At 38.2% G+C, this 15,762-nt stretch overlaps 1 protein-coding gene across 14 annotated transcripts in view; it reads right to left on the bottom strand.

Annotated features, from left to right (window-relative positions):
• Positions 1-15,762, bottom strand: part of MYO1E (myosin IE) — a 226,931-nt gene that overhangs the window by 27,045 nt on the left and 184,124 nt on the right. For all 14 annotated transcript variants that reach the window (XR_015275812.1, XR_015275809.1, XR_015275810.1 and 11 more), the window contains 7 exons: positions 15,492-15,586; positions 9,041-9,128; positions 7,320-7,409; positions 6,388-6,519; positions 4,988-5,122; positions 3,721-3,853; positions 115-311 (listed from right to left, as the gene is read on the bottom strand). Coding sequence is in view for 8 of the 14 variants with exons in the window: in XM_086848965.1 (XP_086705091.1) it covers positions 115-311; positions 3,721-3,853; positions 4,988-5,122; positions 6,388-6,519; positions 7,320-7,409; positions 9,041-9,128; positions 15,492-15,586 (870 nt within the window). In the remaining 6 variants the exon portion in view is untranslated. The remainder of the gene's footprint in view (positions 1-114; positions 312-3,720; positions 3,854-4,987; positions 5,123-6,387; positions 6,520-7,319; positions 7,410-9,040; positions 9,129-15,491; positions 15,587-15,762) is intronic.

Here is a 15,762-nt window from a genome sequence, read left to right on the forward strand (position 1 = left end):
CCCTGGGCAGGCTTGGGCAAAGCAATGACAGTCAAGAAAAGGCCTGCAAGGAACATTCCCAGTGCCCTTGAATTTGTTTTGATACCTCAGTAAAATCAAGCAAAACCAACTTACATCCACCAAGTAATCAAAAACACGGGAATGAAGGGCCTTGGCCAGCGCATCCCTGGTGTAGCAGGCTTGTTCCACATTCAGTGTGACATTAATGGACTCAGATTTGCCTCCCCACTTGCTGTCCATCTGTCTGCTGGTCAGTTTTTCCTTCAGGCGGTCCTGGTTAATTCCCAGGAGAAAAGCAGGGAAAGCTAAAACTGCAAGAAAGATCAGGCTTGCTGGATTATGACTTACAGACTAAATACAGAACAAAGAAAAAAATTAACTGTATCTCAAATAACAATAAAATTCATGGAGCATCCAGCTTTAAAAGGAAATGAGGAGCATTTTCCCCTATCCTCTATTCCCCTCTGCTCTTCAAGGACATTTTCAACTCTTTAGTTACATGGATTTCAATTAAGATAAACCACCTTGAAGTAAAATAGCTATTTCTGTACCTTCAGTCCTTCAAACATGTAAGAACATAGTTCTGAACTGTGTGGTTCAAACAAATCACTCTTGGAGGAGATGTAAATAAAATGTAGAGCTCACACATGAAATAAAATTGACACCATTGAAAATTTTTTGTAAAAACATGAAATGTTTAAACTGTAATAAAAAGTAGGCTATCTGCTTTCTTCTTGTAAGTTAGGACATTGCAAAAAGTTTTCAATTACCTTGCCTTTAATTTTTTAATCCCTTTTTCTCTAAGTACTTTGCCAATTCTGTTTCCCCTTGTTTAAAAGCAAAGCACAAAAATACATCTGTGCTTTAAGCAGCCCAGACTCCGGGATTCTCTGCACTCTCAGCACATGGTGCTGATGTTAGTGCAGGTGTCACACACACCTTAGGGAGTGCAAAAACAGAAGTGACTTGAAAGCAATCAGAAACAGCTCCTGAGGAAAACTCCTGGAGTTGGTATTGTACCTCCACTAAACCACATGATCCTCTAACAGTGTTCCCTTCATATTCCATTGGTTTCAGATCTGCTTTACTGGTGCAAGGAAAATGTAAAATAATGACTAAGGCAGCAGTCACTTGTGCTTTATACATCTGTAATGTCACAGCATGACTTCAGTAAACCCTCTAGTACATTATTCCAAAAGTATTTTTAAAATTTGAAATAACCACCAGCTTTCTAAAATATGATTTATTACCATCAGCAAGCTGATTAAATTTACTCTGGAGTACCAGGAACCACACAAAGCCGAGTCACTGGAAACATCTCTGTTTCAGATTCAGAGAACACAGGCTGAAGAGCACATGAAAAGGTCAATCATCATATGCTTTAACTTGGAAAAGAATGTAGGCAACTACAGACCAGATATGCTCACATATACTGTTAAGATGCCAGGAAAAATGCTTAACCAATACTGCTGGTAAGAATTTATGAAGACAGTGTAATGGCAAGGAGCACCATGCAGAGCTCAGAAACTCTGCCTCCCCAGTGCTAATGATTTACTGTAAGGAAAGAGTAGCTGGCCAGCACTTGATACAACTTCACATTCTTAAGATGCCTGATTGTTTTCCCTAGTTAGGGACCATAAAGTTACAGTCTGGAAATTATTATAAAACAGGATATGCATGTAATTGAAAAAATGATCCTCAAAGAGTCATCAGTAGCATTTAGTGGAATAGTTTTAAATACACTCTGTGAAGGAAAGCTGAAAAGACTGGGCTCACTTCCTGGCCTTCCAGGAAGTGAAAAACAACCTTTTCAATGCAATACAAGTGTAAAGAAGGAGGGTTTAAATTCTTTTCTCCTTCCAAGAGAGAAGTACTACTATTTGCCATGATTTGCAGCATGGAAGACTTCCAGGAAATTAGAACTTTTAATCTATTAATATAATCAAATACTAAATATAAACATAATTTATAAATATAAACATAAATATAAACATAAATATAATAAAAACGTAATTTTAACTACTTAAAATATAATTAAAATATAATTAATTAAATATATTACTATTTTACTATATCATATTTTATAATTTCATGTTTTAATATATTATATTAAACTACGTTTCTAATTAAGTTTTATAATAAAATATAGTAATGAATATAATTAATATAATCAAAAACTAGAGCAGACAGCAATCACAAGCAATTTTAAAGATGTATTTGTCTAAAGGTCTGTCAAGAATGATGTGTACAGATTTGATTCTGACTCGGAGCAAGGGAATAGAGTTTATACATATGCAAAGAATGACTTTGCATATTTTTCTGCAATTTGCTGTAAACAAGAACACTATTGACCAAATTCTTAAATTTTTGATTATTTCAGGCTTACACAAAGCAGGACTGGCCAGTGGCTGTTCCTTGTGCTTTATCTTTCATGGCTATGCAGGCTATAAATGCTCATTTATAAATGCTATTGAGTTGGTTAGGATGAACAGTAAACTGGGGAGAGGACTAATGGAGAAAAGAAATGAGCACAACTGTGCTAGACATGGCTATTTCTTCTCTGGCTTCTTTAAAATCAGTATATTTATGTGTATGTTTGATATTCATTCTACTTTCTAATTTCTTCCCATGTACTATTCATACACAATTTATGTATTTGTATCCCAGGGAGCAGGAGAAACACGGTGGACATGGCTCATCACAGAAATACATTCACTTCCAATGATTTATTTTCAATTCATGTCTTTGCCATTTGTTATTTCGATGCAACCCACTCTGTATCCAACTTGTACAGCTTTTAAATGCCTTGATTTAGTTGAAAGATTTAACACTGTGATCTAATCGATGCATAGTAGCTCATTTGGAATCAAAAGGCATATAAATACAATGCCACAAAATGGTTTTTTTGGGTTCACTTAATTTCTTAATTTGAGAGACTAGGAAGGTTAAAAGTGATTAGTTATGAATCAAGTATCTAAAGCTAAACAAATGCAATTGTCCTAAACATAAGACCCATTCTGAACCAAGAATTAAGAGAACACACAGGTATGTGTAAGGTACTGTTATCTACTATCTATCTATTAACATTCCAGCACCTTGCTGCTGTGGACCCCACTGCTACAGAACAGAGCAAGTGCTGATGGATGCAAGGACAGGGCACTGTGGGAACAGGAACTGTAAAGAAATAGTCACTCAGTAGCTGCAGCTAAAGGAACTCACAGGAAACACAACTGCAGAATATGAAGTCTGCATTTCAGTTCAGCTCCAAAGCTCTGTTTACAAGGCACACACACCCACCTGTATGGATGCCTGGGCAGCAGCTGTGTCCTGAGCCAGGGACACCCACACCTGGGAGCTGCTTTCACAGGACAGGGAGGCCACACAAACCACATCATCAACAGGGGGGGTTTTAGGAATGTGTGCTCATGCACTTTTGAAAGAAGCAGAGTTCAAGCCCTTCTAACAGCGTCTATTATTTCATACTCAAAGATTGGAACAGGATTTCTCAAATTCAAAATCACACTGCTGTTAAGTCAGTGGCCTTTTACAAGACAGAAGAGGGGCCTCAGCACCTGGTTTTGGCAGAGACTCTCAATTGGCAGCCTCACACTCTAAGAAATGATGCTCTGTTTGGATAAGCAGCTCTAAATTGCAATTCACCTTCTGCCATCTGGGCTGCAGCCCACTGCTGCTCCTGTAACAGTTTCCAGAGGTACTTACACTCCTCGCTCTCCACTCCTGCATAGTTGCCAACTTCTTTGAAGCTGATGTTTCCCAAATGCAATATTCCTGCCACTATCTGCAGTACCAATGCCTGCTCCTCTGCAAAGATCCCAATCACACTCATTGCGTGCTGGGAAGAAAAACAAATAAATTTGCATCAGTCAAAGATTCTTGTCTTAGTTATTTTTTAATTTTGGTGTTAAAAAGTAGAGTTATTCAAAGCAGTTCAGATTCCTAAGGCAACCAAATTTCATTAAAGCTGCAATGAAGTTTCAAAGGGTACCAGATGTCCTACTTCAGCATTTCTGTATTTTTTCAGATTAAATACAGAAGCATCTACACCTTTTAGAAGATGTATTAACAAAGTAAGTTCTGGAAAAAAATAAACATCTGCTTTTAAGTGTCACACTAAAAATATATAGCTTCATTGCAAACTGGGAAACAATGAAACTGAGAGACAATAATTTTATTCCTTCTACACAGTCAGTTTACCCACCAAGACTAAGAATTGTGAAGCTGTGCTGAATGACTCTAAAAAGCAGCCCAGTGTCTGGCTTAGGCTGTGAATTTCAGCCACTTACTAGAAAATCCCCAGCATCCCTGGCTTTTGGAGTTCAGAGTACATGAAAACTTACAGAATTGTGTTTTCTCAACAAACTGTTTTTCTAAAATACCAAATAAGGTCCAATACAACAGTAACAATTATTTTTTTAGGCCTTTGTATGTGCTACATACATAGATGTGTTAATACACCTACTTTAAATAGTAAATTCCCAAGAACAGGACACCAGCAGTTGGCAGGTCACACAATGAACTGGCAGCAGCACTGGATAAAGATCCCTGATCTGTGCTTTCACACTCCCTTTCTCCAGCTTTTCAGCTGTACTGTTTTAAATTAGCATGGAAGGTCAGCCAGCACTGGGAATTCAGCTAAAGCAGGGCACTCTTTTATAATTTTCTTCTAATATAAACTCCTCGCTGTGTTTGCATTTTCACATTTTTCATACTACAGGTTATCTGTACAAGCTAAATTTCATTAAATTTGCACCCTTCCAAAAAAGAACAAACTGAAAATCACAACACCTTTCTGCAAAACCTGTCTTCAGGGTTAACATACTCCTCCTCAGGGCAAAATACAACTAGAATAAGTTATATTTACATTAACTTTTCATTCTCACATTAATAGGTCAATGTCTTTGCTAAAAATGAATGGTGAAATGAACATACATCCACCACTAAGTAAATCATGTGGTTAAGAACTCACCAGTGTTTCTTGAAAATCTGATTTGTCATTGATGTCATCGACTTTGTAGGACCCAGAGAGACTCAGATAGTAATAGTAGTCCATACTGGTAATTCCAAGGCTGCTTTTTTGTTCTGAGGAGGCCCCTTCAATTAGCTGCAGAATAAAAACCCCCAAATTAGGCGTCACCCAACAATCTCCAGCAGAGACCAGTTGGTCAGAAACAGGTGACTGAGCCTGAAATTACTGGGAGAGATATGGCTGGTGCTGTGCCAGGGATGTATCCTTCCTACCTTCTGGTAATTGCTTAATCCAAAGGACCAGGCTCTCAATCCCATTCCCACAAATGGTTTAGTTCTAACTTCACAACTAATAAATAGCTAAAAATGTGATTGCCTTGAATGCCTTCCATTATCTTTAACTCATTAAGAAAAGACCAAGTGGGTTTTCCAATCTACAGTGTATTCCCTAAATCCTCAGGAGCAGTGTGTTTTCCACACCTACTGCAAGGCAGGCAGAGTTGACAGCACATTCAGAAAGCATCAGCTGTGGCTCTCATGGTGAGGACAAGCACCCTTAATGCTACTCAGACCTGTGGCAAAGGCCATGCAGTCTGCACAGAAAGGGCTGCACCAGGAAGGAACAAACTTCAAAACAGAACTGTCAAATCCCACTGTCTCTTAACCCTTGTGCCAAAAACCTCTCCAGGCCACAGGAAAAGCAGCAGGACAGGCCAAATTGTACATATACCTCAGAAAAGGAGAACACACAGCTCCTGGAGCAATTCCAGTGCCAATGCAGCTTTCCCTCCTGGCAATGGCATTTCACCTATATGTTAAACTGGCTACAGTCACTTACAAAGCTCTGTCTTGGCCCAAGTTTTGTAGATCTTGGTCAGCAGCACTCCAGCAGGTAAGGACCATGCACATCTAAGACCAGTGAGGGCCAGCAAAGTATTTTCAAACACAAAAAATGGGGATACTTGGATAGTTCAACAAAGAGTTTCATTACAAATATCTCAGAAAAATAAACTGAGAATCAAATTTCTCTTTCACGGGAAGTACAGGCCAATACACATACATATATAAACTGTCTCTCTCTCTGTATATATGGGCCAGTTTAAAAAGAAATCTGCTGAAAAGTTCCCATTTTCTATTATATTCTCCTAGACTTTTCCATATGGGAGTTCACAATGAATTTCCAAGCCAGGGTTTGAAATACTGCAGTACTCTGTTCTGGAGCTGAAAGGCAGGTCTATGGCAGATGGTGTCTCACCATGCTGCTGAGTTTCCCAGCAGAGACTAGGTTACCTTTGCAGTGTGCATTCAAATCTCACTGCTTTGGGAACAACTTCTCAGTCAAAAGGAGAAACAAGTCCTAGATACTTTACATAACTCAGAAAGGACTTAAACACTTCTGACCTGGTAAAAAATGTGAAAACTCCTCTCTCCAGGATTCCTCATTACAACTCGAGATTTTTCCAGTAGGAAGTTGGATATTTTCCCTCCATCTGGTTCTCCACCTGGGCTAAATTGTATTTCAAAGTATTTCCCCTGCAATAAATAATTCAAGCTGTTAAATGATTAGGAAATGCAAATTCAAATTTGTGCATTTATTATTTATTATTATTATTTATTCCAAGCAATGTTACAAGGATATTTCATGTTTATGGATACCTCAAGGTACAACCTAAGCTTAGATTTCTGAACCATGTCCTTTCTGCATTTATACAGCTTGACATTAACACAACCCATGTTAATGCAAACACAGAGAGGAGATCAGTGGCTTCTCTTCACTGCTGAGACTCTTGCTTAGTATAAAGGAAACTCACACAGCAAGTCAGCTCAGCAGATTTACAACCAACATCACCAAACTGTTCTGCCTGGAAGCAAAGAAAAGCCATGATCTCTTGCTTTCAGGGAGACATTAACTGCATTAGCACTCATGTTAGCCAAAGAACACATCTCAAATTTTTAAAGCCTATGTGCTACTTTTTAAAATGGAACCTGTGGTGTGCAATCATTTTATAGTGAGCAGTCATTTTATGAGATTGTCCTGACCCTTCTGGAATGACAGACTGAAGGTAATTCCTGCATACTGCCTGTATAATATTGGTAAAGAGTGCAGCCTTGGTACTTCAAAAGCTGTACCCAAGTACATACAGAGAAAGAAATGCACAACCTGTACAGAATGAAACAGAAGCCTCTAACATCTACCTTTGTTTAAAACACACTTTATATCTTACTCAGATTTACCTCACCTGCAGTAAATTTATATTATACCCCTGAATACTGTCTCTGTAACAGCACAGAAGGTGGAAGAGTAAAGTCATCTTGAAGGTAGAGGGACTTACAAATCTGCTGGAGTTGTTGTTCCGGACAGTTTTTGCATTCCCAAAGGCCTCTAGTAAAGGGTTGGATTGTAGAATAATATCTTTAACATGCTAAAATTTTAGGAAACAAAAGAAATGCAGATTCAGAAATAGACATTTTTAGAGTTGTCACAGATTTTCTAAAAAAACTCTCCATGACATATAAATGATATATTAAAGAGGCAAGAAATCCTGCATCTGTAAAAAATTCTCTTGATCATATAAGGAACAGAATCCAACAATTTTTCTTCCAGAGCTTTTAATTCCTATTTTTGAGGAAAATCCTAAAGAATTAAACAAAGTGTCTGAGGCTAAAACTGGTTCTTCTGAGCATTGTTCTGCCAAGCAACACAGCTGATAAGTTCATCTGGTTTTTCCATCATCTTCATTTTAAATCATGCTCACACATGACCATTTAAATTTCTGGGGGGATCTGGAACCACAACCAATGAAGTCAGAGTAGGATGAAATTTAGGAATCTGCAAGTGCTTCAGCAATCTGTTTTGGGATCACTGATAATGTTATCCAGTTGTCTTAGAATACAAAGTAATGTCTACTGTCTCTTTATCTACTCCTAGGAGCTCAAAACATGAAGACATCAGCTTTGGAAGAAATCAAATGCATGCTGGGTTGTGAAAAGAAGATGGAATTTTATTTCAAAATAAATGCTCAAGGCAACCTACCAACCTCATCAACTCTAACTCTGTAATTACTAAGAGTATTCATTGATTTTGTACAAAAAGCTGGAATCTTCTAAACACAACAAGATATTTACTTCTAAAGTATCATTATATTTATTGCAAAAATAACACAATGCAGTCTCTCTCTGGATCAGTCACTTTGGTTACTGAGTTATTCTCTGCAATGGTCCCTGTGTCACTGTTGCACAAAACTACCCAGAAAGAACACACTCAACATCAGAGACTGCAATAAAGTAAAAATTACAGTAAGCACTCAACAGGAATGGACTGGTAAAAGCAGCCACTACCTACCAGTGCCTGTCAGTGAAGGACTGACACTGTAATGTCATTAAGGGAATTTTCACAGCTATTTCACTTAATTAGCTTTAGTCCTTCAGTAGAACAGACATCACCAGCGTAATTATTAACAAAAGCAACTATTTGTTCTGTCAGGCAGCTTTTACACATCCTAATTTTGCCTAGGTAACCTCATAAAACAAGATTATGCTTTTGCTGTGCCTCTTTGATGTATACACACAAATTAGAAATTTAAAGGAAGCAACAGAAACCCCAAAAGCCAGGTCAGTTTTCAATAAAATGCCAACACAGGAAGAAAAAAACCACACATCTACTAAAAGGATTGATTGTTGTTCTTAATGTGGTTCAGAACAATTAAAGTACCTCTTACAGCTTAACTAAAAAGAAAAGCCCAACAAAAAACCAAAACAAAAACCACCCATCTGGCAGATGCAATTCTGCGTAAGGGCTACAGCACCTGGGGCAGAGCTGATTGTGGCCCTGTGGCTGTCCCTGCCATGCAGCATCCTGCAGGTGAGCAAAGCTCACCCAGCCCAGGGTGCTCTGCTTTGGGGCCCATGTGATTCTGGCTGCTCACCCCCAAGATACCAAGGTCAAAAGAGCCCCTTATCTGCCAGTGTCTGCCCCAACAGCCACTGTCATTCCACCTCTCAAGTGGGTCCTAACCCGAAGCTTATGCTTCAATATTACTGTGTATCAACTCACCTGTACTTTAGGACCACCTCCTGAAATTTTGGAGATATAACTCATGATATATTTAGCAGCTACAGTCTTTCCAGCACCACTTTCACCACTATAGAAAAAGAAACACAAAAATGTACACATTAGTTTTTAACTAACTCTGCAGTGGGGTAATTTCTAGTTCATCCTGTCCAACCAAGGTGAGGTACCTTAATTACATACACCACATTCAGACTGAGTAACCTGGTAATACAGAGTGTGATACAGTGTGGTAGTGTTGTACTGGGATGTTTTTGAGTACAGAACTCTGACTACACCACCTTGCACAGACACCAGAACCTCTGTGAGATGCCAAGGTCAGAAAAGTATGTACACTGAGAAACATCTACTTAAACCAAGATGCTCAAAAGAGAATTTGTGTATTAAGGACTCAGTTCCTATCTACATTAAGGGGGATTTCAGGTATTGACACAAAAGCTAATTTGAAAATCTGAGCTGTGCATGCCATACCAGATACCTACTTCATTTTAGTAGTTTTTTGTTTTAGGTGTTCCTGAATAAAATAATGAGGCATTATTAATCACATCCTGAATGACGGAAGAACTACCTTCCTGTTCCTATGCCTCTTGACACAGGGTACAAGAAGTCTTAATATCCCATACTAGCTCTCACAATTCCTTCCTTCCTTTATAATATTTCACTGCAATGGTGAATGGTGTTTACAATATCAGCAGCTTTGCCTTCTTGCAATCAGTAAGTTTCTCAAGAGGGAAAGACTGCCATGGCTGACAATTCAACCTCCCTTCACTTCATCCCTTTAAAGCTTCTTCCCTTCATTTCAATGGGATTCCTCCAGACTCCATAAACCTTGGTGCAAGTCAGCTCTTAATGCATTTCTCATGACCTGGACAACTACACCAAAGCAAAAAGAACAACACACAGATGTTGGTTCAATGCCACAAAAAGAGCTAAAATAGTTTTTGCTTTTGTGAAAATGTGTTCTATCTTTAAACTCCTGAATAATTTCAGTGACTGTTGTTGACTCTTCTATCCTGCGCCCACTTGTTCCTGGATATGGATCAAATGCACATCTTTTCCTGCACAAATTTTAGCTACATCTGCCAAAGAAACATCAGCATGTCTTGTACAGGAAAGGGACTTACTGAGAACGAACAACTCAGAGCTCCTTATCAGCATGACTAATAGACACATTTTTAAAGGTTTAATTCTGGAGAAGCTCCCCAAAATGCCAAGCTTCAAATGTAATTTTACATCTTTACAGCTTCCAAACAATACAGAAACACCGAAAGGCTCTTGTAAATTATTTTCTCAGAAATGTTTTCATGCCTTTGTCTTCTCCTGACTACAGTTTTACAGATCAAACTGAAATTCTGTAAGAGTGAAAAAGTACTTACTGAGAATCCATCTGTGGAGCACAGACCATGATTATTATTATTATTCTGAGTCACCTTTTCCCAACAATCAAGAAAGCCTTTATTATGCATATCTACTACATTCACAGGGACAGAGTTTGATGAATGGCAAGATGCTTTTAAAAGTTCAAATCATGAATAGTTCAATAATTAAAATAACATTTCTTCAAAATCTGCTGGCAGTAAGTTTGTTCTTCCTGTTGTAAAACCAGACAAACCAACTGAACCTGAATCATACTCTGAGATTACACATTGCAGTTTTCAACTGAGTACAGGGGAGGATTCAGAGCCAAACACTGAATGAATCTGATCAGGTATTATTTATCAGACAGTAAAAATATAACACATTTCTGTAAGATTTTCTTCAATGCATCCACTATCCTTCTTCTCCTTGCACAAATTAAGTGTGGCTTGTTTTCTTACTCCATAGTGTCTGCCATAGAACTGACCTAGAGTAATAAAGCTCTGTTTTATTGTTAGCCTCTGCTTTAGTATAAGTGATACTTTCTAGCAAATTAATTTGCCCAAAAGATTGCCTTCCAGAGTTAGCTTTAGATTGATGCACACATACACTGTTTTTCAGGTTTAGGTTTTTATTGATCAAAGACCAGCAAATTGCTCCAATTAAGCCAGAATAAAACAAGAAGATGCATTATTTATGAACCAAAGTAGCTTTATCTGATGGGATGGTATCCTGCCCCCAATAAAGCTCAGGTATTCAAATGGAACAGGGAAAACATGGCATTCCTGCCAAATGGTTCTCATGCAGCTGCTTCATATAAATCTTATTGCTCTACTGCTATTAAAACTATTTTAAGAAGATGTAAGAATCATCAAGCTTTGTATCTTGAAGTGGAAGTATGGAGGTTTTTAGAGCTTGAAAAAATTCTTAAAATGGCTTAAAGTGGATTGTGGTATCAACAACTTTCTCAGAGACTTTTCTTGCTAAAAATAAAACTAGCACACAGTCTCAATCACTAACAAAAATTATAATACTTTGAAAGATGTATTATTTCTTCTAGCACTATTCACCACTTCAGAAAAATGATATTTTCTTCCACGAGGTCTATTAATACTTAGCTGAAATTAGAGTAAGACTACAAAGACAGAAGGAAATGTTTTTGCTCCTTGCTTCCTTCCCAGAGGAAACAATCAGTAATTAGAGAAGCAAGATCCGATACACAGCATCATCCTTCTCTCTAAAATTAATTTTCTGACTGACATTTAATATGGTATCCATGGCTGTAGAACAATACAAGTGATGCTTATCTACATCACCAGGACAATGTAGAAATTTTAATAGCAAATATTTATAAAGAACTCTTGGATCTCTTGGTAGAGAACACTGTATATGTAAAACACTGATGTGTTCGGGTAAGTTTTTTAGTTTGTTTACACATAAAATTTACTTTCTGCAATTACGTTCAGAGAAACCTCAGCAGCATGATTTCAGTGACAGATTTTTCCCCTCAGAATCAGATCTTTAACCTTTCTTTCAGAAACTTATGTTTCTATCACTTCTTCATTAAAATTCAGCCATATTTCCAGTCAGGTTCCCTCCAGACACTTTAGAATGATCAATCATTTGAGTCTTCTGGAAAGATGAGATATAGAAGCTGACTAGAAATCTCATAATGAATTTTGAACTTAATAGTTTTAAGATAGACATGAGTTGTTAACTCAAATAAGTTAGGGTGGTAAATGATCTTTTCATTAACACCTGTTTGTAGTATATACAAGATGTATTGTCTTTTCAGATATGCAGTCATCATACACTTATTTCCTGGACTCAAATGTCACCACACAAATGGCAAATATAAACTAAAACTACAAATGAGAAAAACTGCTTTAAAGCAATGGCAAAATCTCCTGGCAGGTATCACAGAATCAAAGCGAAAATTAAGTCCTCAGCTTTATAGAAAGGTAAAACCTTAACACTATGAAGAAATGCATTTATTGCTACATAATAGAAAAATACTAATCATAACCTCCACTCTTTCAATTAAAGGACAGTAATAGCCCAAAAGGAATTAAAAGCCACAAGAGATAATTCTTCATAATGAAAATCTTGACTGGACAACTCCTTGTTGATAGTTTGGAAAGGCTGCCATGTCACATGGGGGAGAAACGCCAACAGCCTGTTTTAATTGCCACCAATGAGCTTAGTTCAAGAAAGGTCTAAATTAAGTATCATGCCTCAGTAAAACAAACTGAATGAGAAATTAAGTCCAGTGTAGCCATGTTACCCCTGTGAGTGAACTTCCTCTGCACTCCTGCCCATGCACACAGAGCCAGGGAAGACCTGGGGGCACTGCTCCCTCTTCCCACCTAAGCACACCCTGCTCCTGGACTCAGCCCACGAATAACCTCATTGTTTATTTACTCTGCAGCAGCCATGCAAAGCAGCTCAGCTATGATTAGACATGTGCACATGTAATCTCTGTAACGCATATGCAAATATGCTGGAATTATTCAGCTAATGAAAAAGCCTTCCCTGGCCCTGGAAAGGTTGTTTAGTAACAGTTTTTCTCTTAAAATTAGTATTATCATATGAAAAGAGATTATTTTTGGTTGCCACCTATTCAGCCTTTCAGAGAATTTTCTTTTGGATCTGCTTTCCCAGTTCATTCACTGACTTTTGAAGAGGATGAGTTTTTTCTGTCAGTGTCTAAGTGCATTTGGAATTAATGTGCAGGTAAAAGGTGCTCTGCCTACATTAGGGACCCTCCTTCACCTGCCTGGAAACACACATCTAGTCTGTAGAATGCATGTGCATGTCCCCTCCCAGGTTTGGAGGTAGGTGCCACAGGTGCCCAAAGCACACTGTGGGAGGACACAGCAAGTGTGCAGCTGCCCCTTCCCCACCATCCTTCTGTCTCCATTCCTGAGGCTCCACATGCAACCAAAGCCAGACACAGCCTGTGTGAGCTGGCTGTGAATAGGGCCCATCTACACCTTATTTCTTACCTTATTTCTTTGCAAACCTTTCATTACGTGAAATCTGCTACTTTGAAAAAGTAGGAAAAAACTGAGTAGCTGGTTCTGTTCCTTCTGTTCAGCCAGGGATTTTCAGTGGAGTCATTCCAAATTCAGACAAGAAGCAGAGATGCCAGAAGCACCTCACTATAACCATATTATCACCACTCATCTTCCACAGGACCATTTTTTCCAGCAAAAACTCTGTTTCACTGAACACAAAGCTTCATTTGGAGCTGCTTACGCTCAGCCACTTCTGTGACATTGACAACAGACAGAGCTGTGTCTCAGCTCTTGAGAATCACCAGTTTAGGGACAGAAATGGTAAAGCCCCTGGCAGCTATTATGTGAAACTGGTGGAGTGGTAGCAGACTCAGAACATTCATTTCACTCAAGAGCTGCAGCATCCTGGAAGCTGCCACTGCAGCAATTTCAGCACCTTCTGGTCCACGCAACAAAACAAAGCAAGCAAACTCCAAACGTCAAGAAACTTTTTTCTAAAGCCAGACCTGGCTGCTGGAAATAGTGATGACATTAAATCAGAAAATACAAAATGTATCTGAAAGTTGAAATCAAATGTCATCCAAAATATTAAAACAACAACCAAACAATATCGATTTAGTGAGCAGCTGAGTTACTTGATTTATTACAAAAAAAAATAAATTTAAGTGTCCTAAAAAAATCAAAAACCTTCATGAAAACCACTTGTAAATCTAATCCACAGCTTCTACAGCATTTGTAATAAAAATATCAAAGGAAAAATAAATGTGTCTGAAGAAAAAAAGTCTCTGAAATGTCTCTTGCAAATATGACCCTTTTTGTTTCAGTTTTGCAGTAGATTTCAATTAACACTGGAGAAGTTTCACTCAGCACATACAAAATGTACATTCAAATACATCAGCCAGCGTTCAAGAACAAGAATTCTCATGTAAAATTAAAACTCCAAGTTTGTATCTCAGATCTGCATCTCAGCTCTCTCACAATGTGACTCTCTGCATGCCTTGCACCGTGGGGCATAGCACAGGATCAAAAAGTAGGGGTTTATTCACAATCCACAACAGCTCAAAGATTTTCACTGTAAATTTAGCTTCGTGTGAAACATCCCACTCTCTGGGATGTTCCTTTGTGCCAGAAGCAAAATCCCAATTTTACCCATTCCTAACAGGTCTCAATTTGACTACATGTGCCTGGTAAACTCCAGCACAGCAAGAGGCATCAGTTTTCCAAAGAGAAAGACTGAGCTCAGGGAACAACTCAGCCATGCCAGTGACAGGCAGGAGAGCTCTGGGCTTTTTGTTTCCTATGCCCCAGGGGCCCAGGAGCAGGGAGAGCCCCCCCTGGACCCAGTAAACTGTTACCAGCTGCTTGGCCTTCCCAGGTGTGAAATCCCTGCACAGCCCTGGGAAGCTCCAGGTGCTCTGCACAGAACCTCCCCAAGGCCCTGTCAGAAGGAGCAGAGGGTCCCAGCTGCAGTTCTTCTTCACACATTTTCTTTTATCACACACCACCTATAAAACCCACAGATGAGAACAAAGCGTAACTCTGGTCTCAAAATTCACTTTGGCTGTCACTTAAATAATGCCTGTCATTAAAAAAGTTGAGTAATAATTCTACAGAGAATTCCATCACTTAATAATTAAAATAGATTAATAGTGAATACAAAATTAATTTCCCAGTATCTCTCGCCTTTTGTCTCTGAGTGAATCCAAGTAAAATTCCAAAAGGAACAAAAGACCATGATAAATGCAGTCCACGTGGGATTGCTGGATTTAACAGTATCTGGTTGTACAGCTGTTAATCCAGCCCCCTCATGTAGTTACTCAAGCTGTTGTAATTTTGGTCTTGGACAAGAAGCTGGCTGTGTGAGTAAGATTTCTTGTGGTTAATCTATCATCAAGATTTTACTGGAAAATAGAAAGGAGGGTCAGAAAATACTTTGCTATCCCCAAAAAATCCCAAAACATGAATGTAGACAGAAGATTTTTAATGATACAATAAACTTTTCTGCTTCTTCAGGTTAAAATACCATAAGAAGATAAAACAATTTTTACCGATCTTTTTCTTACCTAATAATGACACACTGATTTTCTCTGTCAATAATCATGTTTCTGTACATGCTGTCTGCAAGAGCATAAATATGTGGTGGGTTTTCATACTGTGCCTAGGAGGGGAAATAAAGAATATTTTTTCAAGACAGCATTAAAAAATGCAGGAAGAACGAAATAAATTTATATTTAAATTGGAAAAGTTGCTTTTATGGAAAAAATAATTCTGAATAGTTCTTTATTGTGAATTTTCCCCAAGAATTCTTTGGTACATTTAATAGAAACAAACCAA

Source organism: Cyanistes caeruleus, chromosome 13 (assembly GCF_971803275.1).
Source record: "Cyanistes caeruleus chromosome 13, bCyaCae1.hap1.1, whole genome shotgun sequence".
NCBI classification, from domain to species: Eukaryota; Metazoa; Chordata; class Aves; order Passeriformes; family Paridae; genus Cyanistes; species Cyanistes caeruleus.